Genomic DNA, 15,120 nt, shown 5'->3' with positions numbered 1-15,120 from the left:
ACTTTGAACTATGTAAAAAAATATTGACGTGAAATGAATATGAAAAAGTCACCCTACAAAATCTCTTCCTGTTCCTTCCTTAGCTGCACTGGGTGGAATCATGTCTGATTTGCATGAGGACCTTTGATTTTAGTTATCCTTTAGTTTCAAGGTGAATTAAAATGTTATTTTTGTCTACTGGCCATCTCTGTTTACAAAATGGTCATAGATTATATTGTTACAATAAAATAAACCAGCAGTTTCAGACACAAGAAGAAACCCAATAATATAAATATTGTCAGAGACATAATAAATTACATTACCTCCTTATTGAAGAAAAACCTTGTACATAGATGTTGCTGTGCAAGTCAGATCAAGTTTTTTCAAAAAGATATGCTCATCATATTTGATTTTTTCCTTGTATTATAATAAAATCCAAATTTCTGGCTAATTGTTTGGACCTCCAGGGACTTATGCTAATCTCTTGTTCTACTGCATATTCAGTATACAGTTTAAACTCTTTTAACTCGGAGTACTATATTTTTGAATGAAGCTATTCTCCTCCCTATCATTATAATGCCTAATTCCAATTATTTTTTATTTGTGAGCTATCATACCAATAATATGTGCAGAATTATATGATTTCGGTTAACTGGCAGTTTAAACCAACTGAAACATGCAAACATACAGAACTACTTGAAATACCTTGTGCCATTAAATATTGTGTAAATTTTGAATGTGGCAAATATTTGTTTCCTTCCCTAAAATGTACTCAAGCTGTTTGCACAAGATAATAGTTGAGATTTGATTCCATAGCTCTTTACCCCTTAAACATAGACAGAAATTATAACCATTGCTTGGTAGAGATCAAAAAATGATCTGTATTTTATCCCATGATTTCAACTATTTTAATGCACTAGTAATTTTCGCTTCACTTACAGACTTACTGAAATAATTTACTTTGTGATTAAATAAAGCAAAAAATGGTGCTGTATTTTTATTTATTAAGCTGATTTTCTGCTTTGATCTTCCAGGCATTAATGATTGCTTTTCCAACAAATTCTTTGCTCTTTTTTTGCATGTCAAATATTGTCACAGACTCCTGAAAAGGAAGAGTGGTTTGCATTATCCAGAGCTTTAAATAGCATTTTATTATTTTCCTTTAAAAATATTAACTCTTATCAGTAATATACAGATGTCAAGATTTTAGTAGTTTAATAATATGATTTTCAACTCCTTCCTAACTTTAATGCATGAATTTTATGGCTTGGTCCATAAAAATTTGGGAATATCACCCAAGCAGACAATTCAATGAATTAATATGAGAATTTATCTTTGAAGCAGCCATCTTCGTTACAGCATTAACCATGTTCCCCTCGGCTTTTCCACTTGAATATTCAAGATCCCATTGAACTTGTTATTTCCTCTTCCATTTACCTTTTCCTCTTCACTGGCACTCCAACTCATTTAGTGACAATTGCATCCACTCATTGCATTGCTGGACAGTCGCTCTTTTATCCAAATGTGGCCTCTGTCAACACACAGAGCAGCCTATTAGTGTTAAGACATTGCTGTAAGTTCTGGGCATGATGGAGAGATGAGAATAAGGGATGGAATTCACTTGTGTCATGCCCAATCTTTATCCTTCAATCTGTTTATTTGATTATTTGCTGCTGTTTGTGGGTATATATTCTGTTAAGTTAGTTATTGCATTTTATTTTCTTTGTGCAGTAGTTGGTGAAGGCACTGAAAAGTACAAATTCATTTTATAAATATGTTTATAAAAATCTACTAAATCCTTCCATAATTCTACTTTTGCATAAAGAGTAAGCTCAGAATATAATTTCTATGGAAAAGATGAAGACATGTATCTCCTAACAGTTATGACTAAATCTTTCAACAAAATCTTTTGTGTGAATGATCATTGTGAGAGATTGAGAAAAGCTGACCAAAGTTTGGTTGAAGACATTGTCTTGATGTGAATGGAGATCAGTTCTCTCCTTTTGAGTTAGCCCTGTCATTTCCCACATTGTTGTTGACATTATAATAATCACTAGAAAGTTGTGATGTTGCTGTAGAATCAAGCTATCCTTTTTCTTTCTTTGTTGCTATAGCAGCAGTCAACAGTTTATCTCCAACTCACCATTTCATTGCTAATAATTGTCAGTAAAGACGTTTGTATTGGAAGAAGGAAAACAAATCTGTACTGCTCTGACTCTTTAAGCAAATGGATGTTAGAACTCTAAGGTTTATAGACCACTTCAACCATATAGTTGTCCCAGCTGAAAAGGAATTATTGGTTAGAGGAAATTACAGTATAAATTATTTGCTGAGTGAAATGCAGCATCCTTATGATCCAGAGAAATTGCTTTGGAGGTGTATACTGTTAGAAGTGAAAACCATCGAAGTGCATATATCAGCAATCTGCTTCAAGAGCAACCTTTTGGGGGGAGAAAGATCCTGGCAAGAATTGTGGGAAGAAGTTAGATAAAAAGATGATTTTGATTGTTGACTGAATTCTACTATACTATTGCAAATTGTTATCAAATTGAATCATTCTCTTCAAATAACCTGAAAGAATTCAAGTTAAATTTTTTTCTTGAGATCTTTTGGGATGGTCCTTATAGTTCTGAAAACTGGTCGTGATTTCTGACACTGTATTGAAAGGATATCCTTTGATCTTTTTACCATAAAAATTGTAACTTAAGAGTTCAGGTAAAGCCATAGAGGTCATCCTTGAGACTGTTTGAGATGGTTTGAACCAAACCTCCCAACTATTTCTTGATCCCCAATAATGTGCAGTGCTCCCACCGTGCATGAGAATAAAAATTTAAAAAAGCATGTAGATTTTGTGACCTTGAACTGATGTAAGAATGCAGCTAAACATAGAAATTAAGAGCAGGAGGCATTCAGCTGCTTCAGCCTGTGCTGCTAATTAATATGATTGAAATCCCAACTCTGCATTTCTGGTAAACTTTTCAACCCCTTGCAAATAAAGAATCCATCAAACTATCCATTGTCTCTTCTTCCATCATTTTTTTGAGGAAGGAAGTTCCAAAGGCTTGTCTTCCTGGAGGAAAAAGTTTCCTCATTTATTTTAAATGGCCAATCCCCTACTATTTTAAGCATCAGGTGTAAACTTTATCCAGAACAAGGATATCTCCCCTGGCCTTTTCAAGTACAGTTCTAATGATGGTTAAGGAGCTCATAGCCTGATTTTGAGTAATCCAGCAATTGTTTGATTGACACCCTCTCCACCACTATAAGCATAAACCCCTTCTTTGAATATATAAAAATTCAGAAGTTAATATGGGTGCTATCTGCACAAATTGCGACATGAAGAATTATACATCAAATAGCAGACAAAAGAAACAAATATTTTGCGTCCATCATCACAAATAAATAAAGTAGTATTGCACAAGTTAGACTAAAGTTCCCCAGACCAGATAACTTGTGTTCAAAAATTTTGAAAGAGATGATAAAGATATTGGACCTGCTGGTTGTCATTGTTCAAAATTATAGCACTTCTTGAATGGTTCCATTAACATAACCCCACTATGTACAAAGGAAGGAGGGAGAAAACTGGGAATTATAGAATAAAGTTAGAGCACATAGCATATACTTGTATGGTTTCAGGGTTGTTTAATTGAGTGAAAACAAAGTAGATGTAAAACCTTAAGTCAGGTGTGGAGGATTGTGCCTTATGTGATTGCAGGAACCAGTGCTGGACTCCTACATGTCCACAATTTAACTGAGTTAATCAAATGTGATTTATCCAAGGTTGCTGTTGACTCAGAGCTGGATGATAGTGTGTGTAGTGAGGATGCAGATGTACTTTAGGACAACATACAGTATAGACAGGCCAGCAAATAGAAAATAGGATTACATGTGGAAAAATAATAGGTCCTTCACAATGAGGGAAAAAAGAAGAGTATTTGGGAAATGGTGAGAGGTAGAAAGATGTTGTTTGGAGGGGCAGTGTACCCTCTACACGAGTCACATACACAAAGTTAATATGCTGATATAGCATGCAATTATGAAGCCAAATGATATGTTCTTTATTGAAAGATATAAAGCTGGCGTACTGGAATGAAAGAGAGTCTGGTGATGCTGCGTTAGGAATATTGTGCATCTGACCTCATTGCAATGAAAGGAGTACAGTGAGGTTCACCAGATTGGTTCCTGGGAATACACTTTGTTTTCTCAGCCCTCTTCCCCTGTGCTGCCTTTAGCAGACTTGTTTTCTCACATTTCCTGTTCTGATGAAGAGTCACTTATTTGAAATGTGAATTGTTCCTCCTGATCTGCTATGTATTCCCAGCATTTTTCTATTATTGTTTCATATTTACAGCATCATAGGTTTTTATTTTAATTTTCAGTTAGGTTTATATTTGAATTTAGAAGAACAAGGAATTCCTCTGTGGCTTAGTGGGGTTAATGTTTCTCCTCATGACTGTATCTAGCTATCAATGGTCACATTTGCAAATCAAGATACAAGGTCTCAATGCAAAACATTGGCAATTCTTGTCCCGCCTGTAGATGCTCCTCAGACCTACTGAGTTACCCCTGCAGATTTTCTACCTAAGCTTCTCTGTTGAGCTGCAGACCAGAAGAGGAGTCTTGATTCTAAACAACGACTGTCCATTTCACTTCACCAATGATGCTTAGTTCCTCCAGCATTTTGTTTGTTCCACCAGGTTCCTGCAACCATTTTCTCTTGTGTCTTCAAGTTAAGATATTGGTCATCAAAGACTTGAGAGAAATTTCTTTGCTTTGATGGTACTGAATTTTTAGAATTTGCTACTTGAGGATTATGAAGGTTGTCCCTATCATCAATTTTGCACAGATTTAACCACTCGCCTGTACTCTAGGTGTAACTTAGTGGCTAATTAACATACCAGATTACATATTTTTGGCATGTGAGAGGGAACTGGAACACCTGAAAGAAATCCTCACTGCCACAGGAAGTCGAACTCCACACAGCACCAGAGGTCAGGATTGAACCTGGGTAGGTTTTTAAGATATTAAGGCAATCAAAGTTATTGCAGGAACTTGATGCAGAGATAAATTATCAGCAATGATGTTAGTTAAGGGTAGGGGAAATGCACAGGGATATCATCGTGATTTGGATATTTAGCATCATTAATAGTTTAAAAGCAGAGACATCTCCATTTAATTGCACTGTGGGACCATCTCCTTAACTTGAAGGCAATTAAAGATTGTGATTGTATGTTGGCAGGGCCCATGTTACCCATATACTTCAAATGAATAATGATAGCAGAATACATTCTCTTGTGGTATTTTCTCATTCTTGCATTTTGCAATTAAAGACCTTTGAATGCATCTGTGTACGCTATAATTTTTGAGTAATTCAAAATGAAAATGTATAATTATCAGGACTGTATATGAAATATTTAACTCTTCTGTTTACAATGCTTGCAGTTACAAATGGTTTAATTTGGCAAGGCATTCCATTACCATGTCAATTTAGGAAATTATTTGGAGTTACTGATCTTGCAATTCGTGCACATGATTATTAAAGCAGTAAAAATGTCTGTTTTTCATGGAACAATAACAGATGCAACAAGTAAATTTTCATCCAAAGACACATTTTGCTTTGTGTAGTACGATAGTAGTTTAGATTTCATTGCCGAAGCAAAAGCATTTAAATAAACCTCTTCTGAATTACTTTCACTTCAATCTGCAGCCTGGAAATTCTCTTTAAGCAACATACAGTATTTCTGAATTGTCTTAATGAACTAGTGATTTCATGATCTTCTGAAGGGCTCAGCGAGCTTGCTGCTCAAACTTCCAGGTACAGCACCTTTACAGGATGAAGGTACATCACCATGCCCAGAAGAGGGGTAGGACTCCAAGCCAGATTGTAATGTCAAGGACTGGATGTTCGTCTACCCAGCATCTTGTTAGCAAATGTACAATCACTGGAGAACAAGTCTCTCCAAAGCACTTCATGGCTGTCGACTCACTTTCGTGAACTTCAATTTTGAATGTTATTTGCTTACTTTTATTGTTTGTATGACTTGTTTTATCTTCCACACATTGGGTGTTTGATGGTCTTTTCTTTAATGAGTTCCAGTGGGTTCTCTTTGTTTTGTGGTCTGTCTGTAAGGAGACGAAAAGCCAAGTTGCTTATAGTATGCATACTTTGTACTTTGAACTTTGAGAACCTAAGGGTAAGATTGCTGTATCAGAGTGATATGTATGGTAATATATATGTACTTTGATATTAACTTTACTTTGAACTTTGAATTTACTGTGGCGTTTCAAATGGTAGGTTGTAATTTTTTTATACCAATTCTGCTTTTATGCTATAAATTGATATATTATTGTTGTTCAGAACCTTAGCTCGCTCTTCAGTAAATATCTGAAATCAATTCCATTGTATTAGAAGCTTTAACATAACCATCTCAACCAAAACAGATTAGCACCAGTTTCCTTAGTATTGCAGAGTTTTTTGGATTTATTATGCTCTGAATTACTGGAGAGAGGGCCAATTTCTGATTTCTGAGCTAGTGGTACATTCATTATCTTTATTCGGTTATCTTGGCACCACTCTTCATAGAGGAACTGTGACATACAGTGAGTAGGGAAACACTGGGGAACCCTGCTTTCAAGTTGAGTTGATTTGCATATATTGAGGGAGTTACGTCAACACCATGCATTTGTATCGTTCCTTTAATGTTATAGCACATCTTTAAAGTGCTCTGAATGAAAAAAAATGTGACAAATTACTTGGTCCAGGAAAGAAAGAGGGAGATTAGCAAAGAAAATAATTACTATGCTGGGTCTATCATCTGGAGATTGACTACCAAGGAAGATGCACAAGTTTGCATTTTCCTGCCACAAACTTTATTGATTTATATTTTGAAGTGATGGTCCATGTGAATGCATGCAGTGGTTGGAGCTGGGTGCAAGTTTAGCAAATGTCTATTACTCCATATTTTTAGTAATAAAGTTAACAAATTGGACTAAATTACTTTGGAAGAATTGGGAGTGAAATATTCACCACCCCACTTTTTGTATTTAACTACCTATGGTGTAATTGTAGGGCTTTTCTTAATCAATTGTTACTCTTATTCTTTAATTTCAGGTGCTGTGATAGGCGATGGGCAATCTGCAGTGGCCAGTAATATTGCCAACATCACTTATCGCCTCCAGTGGTGGGACTTCACCAAATTTGACCTTCCAGAAATCAGTAATGGTAAGTGCTTTGGCAAGTTTGTCAGGACACAAGTGAGTGGGTCTTTGCATTGAGAGTGCTCTTTTGAAGTTTCTTGAATGAGTCAGTTGAATGATACACAGCATGTGCAGGAACAGTGTACAGGGTTTTTTTCCCTCAGACATTAGATTTTTCTTGTGATCTTTTGGGATGGTCCTTACAGTTCTGAAACCTGGTCGTGATTCCTGACACTGTATTGAAGATTCAAAAAAAGATTCAAAAACTTTATTGTCATTCTAACCATACATCAGCTTTGCAGGGCAGAATGAAACAGCGTTTCCCGGGGCGGTGCAATCATATCATAACAAACGCAACACTAAATAATAAGCATAACAATAAATAGTAAAAACACAACAGCCACATGTCAGTTAAAAACAAGTTATAAGTGTTTAGTGCAAGTTAAAAGTGTCCAAAGCAGAGTCAGGTAGAACAGCTATTTAGCAGCCTGACTGCCTATGGGAGGAAGCTGTTTAGTAGCCTTGTGGTTTTAGTTTTGATGCTCCTGTAACGTTTACCTGATGGCAGAAGAACAAACAGTTCATGGAGAGGGTGTGAAGGGTCTTTAATGATGTACCGTGTCTTCTGGAGGCATCAACTCTGAAAGAGGTCTTGGACAGTAGGTCAGGAGACCCCAATAACCTTCTCTGCTCCCCTAACCACCCTCTGCAAGGCTTTTTTGTCGGCAGCACTGCAGCTGGAGTACCAGGTTGTGATGCAAAAGGGCAGCACACTCAACCGCTCCTCTGTAGAATGTAGTTAAGATGTTAGTGGGGAGTGATGCTTGTTTAACCTTCCTCAGAAAGTGCAGTCTCTGCTGGGCTCATTTCACAATCCCAGTGGAGTTCCTGGACCAGGTGAGATTGTCCAAGATCTGCACCCCAAGGAACTTGATGTTTTCCACTCCCTCCACTGTGGAACCGCTGATGCTGAGGGGTGTGTGCTCAGGCTGAGATCGTATCTTTTGATATCCTTTGATCTTTTTACCATAAAAATTGTAACTTAAGAGTTCAGGTAAAGCCATAGAGGTCATCCTTGAGGCCAGTGTTAGACTGTTAAAATAATGGGTTTCAATCCAACCTTGGTGATTGTTGGGGGAATGTGATGAGAGCATATATGTTGAACAGAATGTTGTTTTATTTTTATTTGAAGTTTAGTGACATTTCAGCAAGTATAACCCATTTAAAGATTTTTTTTGGAAAATTAATTGGTATTGAAGCCTCAATTTATGGCCTGTCAGATTGCTTATAAACCATCCATACTTTCTTCATTTAACATACAAGTATTGAGACAATAGAGATCTGAATCAGGATTGGAAGCAGCTTCCAGAAGACGTTCTTACACCACACTGAACTGTAATTATCACCAGAAAGACAATACAAAAGCCACTTGTTTTTCCAGAAACGGTGGATTCCTGTTAATTGGGACACATCTGGACCAGTTTATTTTGGCCCAATTAAGTGGCTACCCCAATTAACTGAAGTTTCATGGAAATAGTTTAAAGTGTATAAAAAAGACAAGCAACTGTTTAGCTGAGTAGCAAATTGGGTATTTATATGAAATACAGAACAAGTTTAGAATATTACTAATACTACTACAGTACTATAAAATTGTGTGTTAGTTCCTCATAGTTCTTGATGGGGGAATTCATCCAGTGTACTCTGCCGTATTTCTTTGACTGTAAATGAACAAAATCAGCTCAGATATGTACTGCAGATAGTAGACTGCCTTCATACGGTCTTTTTGATGATTGCATACTCCAAATCATTTTCATTGTAACACTCAAGATGGTTATCGATACCTTCAAATTCATTGTAGTTTCTAACTTGTTGAAATAGTCAAATTGTTTAATTTTCATTTCCGTCTGTTTCTGGCATCTCCAAGCCTGAATGCTTGAAATCACAGTGAGCAAAACACTTCAGAATAATCTTACTGCTTATTTCTTGCCAACTATCAATAACTAAACTTGTTGCTTTTTGAACACAAACACAAGCAACTGACACTATTTAAAAACTGTTTGTTCTAATCACGGTGTAGTGACCACATAACTGCATGTGATTGACGCTAGTTAGAAACTGTTTGACGACAGCCTTCTGTTGCAATCAAGTGACATAGTGTCCCAAACAAAAGAAGAAATTCCCAACTCTTTTCTCAAAATCACTATTTGGAACTATGTAAATTATAAAGACTACACAATTTATATTGGAGGAGATGACTTTGAACCAGCAAGGAATGGTTGATAGCTGTAAGGCCATAAGACATTGGAGAAGAATTAGGCTATTCAGTCCATTGATTATAAGTGATGCTACTTGTTTTTATAGATTTTGTTAAAAGCTAATATTGATAGAAAGAAGTATGCTGAAGTTGCCATCACCACCATCATTTTTTTTCAGTTAAACAATTTCCTGCCTTGTACCTGCCTCATCACCTTGATGTTAAGATTGAGTCTTGATTTCAGTCTACCTCATTATGATTTTCCACTTTATTGTTTATCTGTGCTGCACTTTTCCTGTAGCTGTTACACTTTATTCTGCATTCTGTTATTGTTTTACCTGGTACTACCTCAATGCATTGTGCAATGAATTGATCTGTATGAACAGTATACACGACCAGCTTTGTATATACAATACAATTCCAATTTCATTGTTGATTTTCCCCACAGTTTCAAAAATAAAGGAGATAGAAAGAAAACTGGGAATTATAAACCAATTAATCTGACATTAACTGTGGGGGAAAATGCTCATATCCGCTCTTAAAAAATATAATACCAGAGCACCTGGAAAATAGTGACAAGATCAGACAAAGACAACTTGGATTTAAAGAATGAAAATCAGTCATAACAAGTTATTCTTTGAGGATATTAAGAATGGAGTGGATGATGTTGAGCTTTCAGGAGACTTCTGATAAAATCCCACATCAGATATTAGCTACACAATTAAAGCACAGGATTGGGCGTAAGAACTGATTGAACAACTGGCAGACATGGAACAGAAAAAAAACAAGAAGGCACAAACAATCTGCTGGAGGAACTCAGCAGGTTGAGTAGCATCTATAGAAGGAAAGAACATGTCACCATTTCAGGTTGAAACCTTGTATCACGACTGAGAGTGGAGTGGCAAGATGGCCACCATAGCGAGGAGATGTGGAGACGTGAGAAAGGACTCTGAAGTGTTTGGTGGACTGATGAGTGTAAAATGGCAGGCAACTAGTTCCAAGTAGGAGAGATGAACAGGAGTGGAGTTGACACACTTTCCACAAAGCTTTTCCCTCATCAGTGCCCCCCCCCCCCCCATTTCCTTTCTAATTCCAATAGACATCTTCTTGCCATTTTTTTTCCTTCAGTGATTCCCATTCTCATTTTCTTCACTTATCTGAATGTAGCATTGGTAACATTTTGTATTTCTCCTTATCTCCCTCTGGCAACTGTCTCCCATCTTCACGCTCCCCTCCCCACACCTTGGTCCATCTGTTACATTTTCTTCTTCTTCCCTCTGTCTCCAACTATCATTCACATGCCTTCCAACTCTTCTCCTGCTCACCTCCCCTATCTGACACTACCTGCCCATTATCTTACACCCCTCCTCAGTCCACCAATTGCCTCAGCATCTTTTCTTGCCTCTCCCCTTCTCTTTGAGCTAGCCATCTCACCTGTCCATTTCAAGTTTTGATGCAAGGTTTTGACACACAACATCAACGCTTTTTCTCCTACTGATGCTGCTTGACCTGCTGAGTTCTTTCAGCAGATTGTTTGTAGCTCCCAATTCCAAATGTCTTCAGTCTCTTGTATCTCCATAGAAACAAGCAGGTCTTGAGGGGCAGGTAGCAACTGGTGGAGTACCACAGGATTCATTGCTGAAACCTATGTTTGTATACAAAATATATTCATCATTTGAATGATTCAACTAAATATATTCAGCTTAGCCAATCACCCAAAGCAGGGTCAACATGTACTTCTTTTACTTTGCTGTTTCCCTTAAAATGACTATAAGCAGATTTTCTATTAGGTTTTTATCTTCATAATATTTTCTGTATTTCATTTAGCACTCTCCCAATTTGTTGGGCATCCATGTTGTGTTGCATTTATGCACTTTTTTTAAATACCATCTCTCATAATAAATATATTTATTTATAAAATACGAAATTGAACCTTTGTCATTTTAAGAGTATGGCCTGCTTTTTTTTATTTCTGCCAAGTGTGGTGTTTTGTGTTTGTTAAGGAGATGTGGCCATCAGTGCAAAAGCAACTGCAGATTGTCCATCCCTAATTGCCCTCAAGAAGGTGGTGGAGCAGCAGCTAATGACTTGCCTAGCCATTTCAGAGGGCACACTGTTGTGCTCCGGATTCTTATATAAATTATTTTCCATGGAGGATATTGGTAAATAATTTATGAACAGCAGTGCTCGAATGATTTTTTAAAAATCTGAATTAGATTATCTTGGTGCTTAGTGTAGACTTTATTTTCACCATTCTCATGATTTAACCAGTTCACCGCCATGTTATTTAATCTGTTTGGGAAGTTACCCATTTTACTGAGCCACTTCATTTGTCATTTGCCTCTGTCTTTGTTACTTCAATTTGAAAATTTATTTTATGATTTCGATTTCTCAGATTCAAACCAAAAATCAAATTCTGTCATTTGTTTCAAGGTGTTCCTTGCTAAAGGATATGTGCTTATGATGACTTTTTGATTAATTGACATAACTGAATATATGTGTCTTATGGTCTTATAACGATTTGTTGTCTTTCTAGTTCTAAAAGATACTGATCTGGAAAACTGTCTTGTATTGATTTTAGAACTTCATTACAAGCAGGACATTTATTAAAATGCTTGTAAATTATAGACCCAAAGTTAATACATGGGTTTATTTGTTTATGTTCTTTGCATTTCTGAAAAATACATCTTTTTGTGTGGTGATATCACATATTTGAAGAACGTGTTGAATTATAAAGGAGGGAGAAAGATAGTATGCAATAGAAATTTAGGGAAGGAATTCCAGAGTTTGAGAATGAGCCAGGCAAATGAATTCAGGCTACGTCCACACTACACGAGATAAATCCATAACCGAAGCTTTTTCTCTTCGTCTTTACCTTCCGTCCACACTAAAACGGTGTTTTCGTCCCCCAAAACCAGAGCTTTTCAGAAATGCTTTCTAGGGTGGGTATTTTTTAAAAACGCTGCTCGGGCATTTCGGGAGAAATCCGAAAGCACTATCAGACAGCAGCACACTATTTCATTGTTTTCTTGAACGTAACCTAACAATTTCAGAACAGACGGCAACGAGACTGAAGCCAGAAGAGTTAGAAATGTACTCACCAAATACTTTGACCCATAACTTACTGAATAAATAAGTATACTCACTTTGCCCTGTTTTCTGTCCTTGCTTATATGACGATGGTTTACCTATTTATGCAAGTACTTCTCTGACAATAGATGTCTAACCATCTGCTGTAACATTGTATGGAAATACAAGATAACACTGATGCACATTTAACAGGGTGCTTTATTAATGCAACAGAGTTAGTCAGTTTTTCAATGTTCGTCATCAGCCGGGTCAATCTGTCCGTGAACTCCCTGTTGGTTGCCGCCGTACACTCCAGTATTTGTTTTTTTAAATTTTGTTCTCCTGCGTGAAAGCCAATAGCTGTCTGTCATTTCAAGTTTTTCTAGTCTGTAACTACACAAATGCGCACTTTTATGGCAAGATTCAACACCAAACATGTCGCTTGTTTTCGGTAGATGTGTCCTGCGCATGCGCGGTAGGAGGAGATTCGCCGAAATCTCTGTTTCAGTGTGGATAGAGATATTTTCAAAAACGCATAGTGTTTTTGTGCAAAACCAGTGTTTTCAAAATTATCCAATCTAGTGTGGATGTAGCCTAAGTCATGGCCACTCATGCTGTTGAGATATGGAGAACCTTTGAAGTTGTCCTGGGTGCTAATTTGAAGTATAAAGCTATGGAAATTTTTAAGCATGATAATGCGAGCATTGAAGAGGGACTTTGATAATCTGGGAAATACTCACAAATGTTGTCAGTGGAAAACCCTCCAAATTCATTGGAAGGGTAAGTATAGGAATGATTCAGAATCCTCGCATGGCTCCAAATGCCAGCATTGAGACCCTAATTTCCCTTAATTGATTGTTAACATGGCATGGGAAACATTGTATTTTTAATGTCAGCAAGGACTTGGTATCAAATGATCATTCAAGCTGAATCAGACCATGCATGGAGTAGTTTGCAGTCCCTTTTAGACAAAACGTAGAAAATCTATCTTTTTTTTAAAAAAAAAAGTAGCCAGATTTTTGTAGCTGGTGCAGGCTTGCATGCAGTTTTAATGAAACATTGTATTGCTGGTTTAAGTAGTTTGAGCAGTTTACTTGAACTCAACTTGAGGACTTTTCTGCATTGAAAAGTTCCATTCTATTGAGATTCAATTTTCCAGGGGACTTTTTAGTGATGGTTGCATGTGGATTATTTTAACCTTGGAAATTGTGCTTTATTTCTGATTATTTGAAGTTCCAGAAGGGAGATAAAGCATGAACATTTTACGCTCCAATCAACATTGTTCTCCACTTCAATAATAAAAAACCATGATTATCACAACTGCTCCTGCTTTATATTTTATCTTGAATACGAAATACCTAACAATTTGTTGCTGCTGATCTGCCAATGCAGTTGATTACTGCAGGTTAAAGCAAGTTTGGAGAGTGCAGAAAACATGTATATACAAGGCCTATAAGAAGTATTCATCTGCCTTGAAAGTTTTCATATTTTATTGTTTTACAACTTGAATCACAGTGATCAACAGAAAAAGACTTACAATTCAAAGTGAAAACAGATCTCTACAAAGTGATCTAAATTAATTTCAAAAGGCCTGTTTCTGTGCTGTAATGTTCTTTGGTTCTATATAACACAAAATAATTGATTGCAGAAGTATTCACATACAAGGAATTTGATGCTGGTTTCCCTGAGCTCTCTCTGTACAGAATTAAAAGCAAACAAAACAATAATGCAAATAATCTTAAACTGTATACAATGAGGTCCACCTCATTGAACGTACAGGTGGACTTTATGTATAATAGACTAAAATTCAAGTGTTCATAAGACAGTTTCAATTGATTGTGGGAAAAATCCACCTGTATCTGGAAGATCCAAGTACTGGTGAGTCAGTGTCCTGGCAAAAACTACACCACAAAGACAAAAGAACACTCCAAGCAACTTCGTGAAAAGGTTATTGAAAGGCACAAGTTAGGAGATGGATACAAGGAAATTTCCAACTTACTGAATATCCCTTGGAGTACAGTTAAGTCAATCATCAAGAAATGGAAAGAATATGGCACAGCTGTAAATCTGCTAGAGCAGGCTGTCCTCAAAAACTGAGTGACTGTGAAAGAAGGGGTCTAGTGAGGGGGGACCTGTGACAACTCTGAAGGAGATACAAGCTTCAGTGGTTAAGTTGGGAGAGACTGCACTTACAACAACTTTTCCTGGTGTTTTGCTGGTCATAGCTTTATGGAAGAGTGGCAAAGAGGAAGCCATGGTTGAAAAAAGAACTCACAATAAAATCGTGACTAGAGTTTGCCAGATTCATATGGGAGACGCTGAAGTCAGTTGGAAGAAGATTCTATGGTGTGATGAAACCAAAACTGAGCTTTTTGGCCATCAGACTAAACTCTGTGTTTAGTATAAACCAAGCACCACACATCGAAAACACACTATCCCTACTTTGAAGCATGGTGGTGGCTGCATCATGCTGTGGGAATGCTTCACTGTAGCAGACCCTGGAAGGCTCGTGAAGGTAAAGGGTAAAAGGAATGCAGCAAAATAGCGGAAAATCCTGGAGGAAAACCTGAGGCAGTTTCAACCAGAACCACAACCTTGGGGGAAGATTTGTTTTCCAGCAA

General features: G+C 36.9%; 1 protein-coding gene across 4 annotated transcripts in view; it reads left to right on the top strand.

Moving 5' to 3' along the window:
• The window catches only part of LOC132397135 (activating molecule in BECN1-regulated autophagy protein 1-like), a 412,487-nt gene that overhangs the window by 244,665 nt on the left and 152,702 nt on the right, over positions 1-15,120 (top strand). For all 4 annotated transcript variants that reach the window (XM_059975484.1, XM_059975485.1, XM_059975486.1 and 1 more), the window contains one exon: positions 7,091-7,201. In XM_059975484.1, the coding sequence (XP_059831467.1) occupies positions 7,091-7,201 (111 nt within the window). The remainder of the gene's footprint in view (positions 1-7,090; positions 7,202-15,120) is intronic.

This window comes from Hypanus sabinus, chromosome 7, assembly GCF_030144855.1.
Source record: "Hypanus sabinus isolate sHypSab1 chromosome 7, sHypSab1.hap1, whole genome shotgun sequence".
NCBI classification, from domain to species: Eukaryota; Metazoa; Chordata; class Chondrichthyes; order Myliobatiformes; family Dasyatidae; genus Hypanus; species Hypanus sabinus.
Note: the sequence above shows the minus strand (reverse complement) of the source record. Positions and strands in the feature narration are given on the sequence as shown.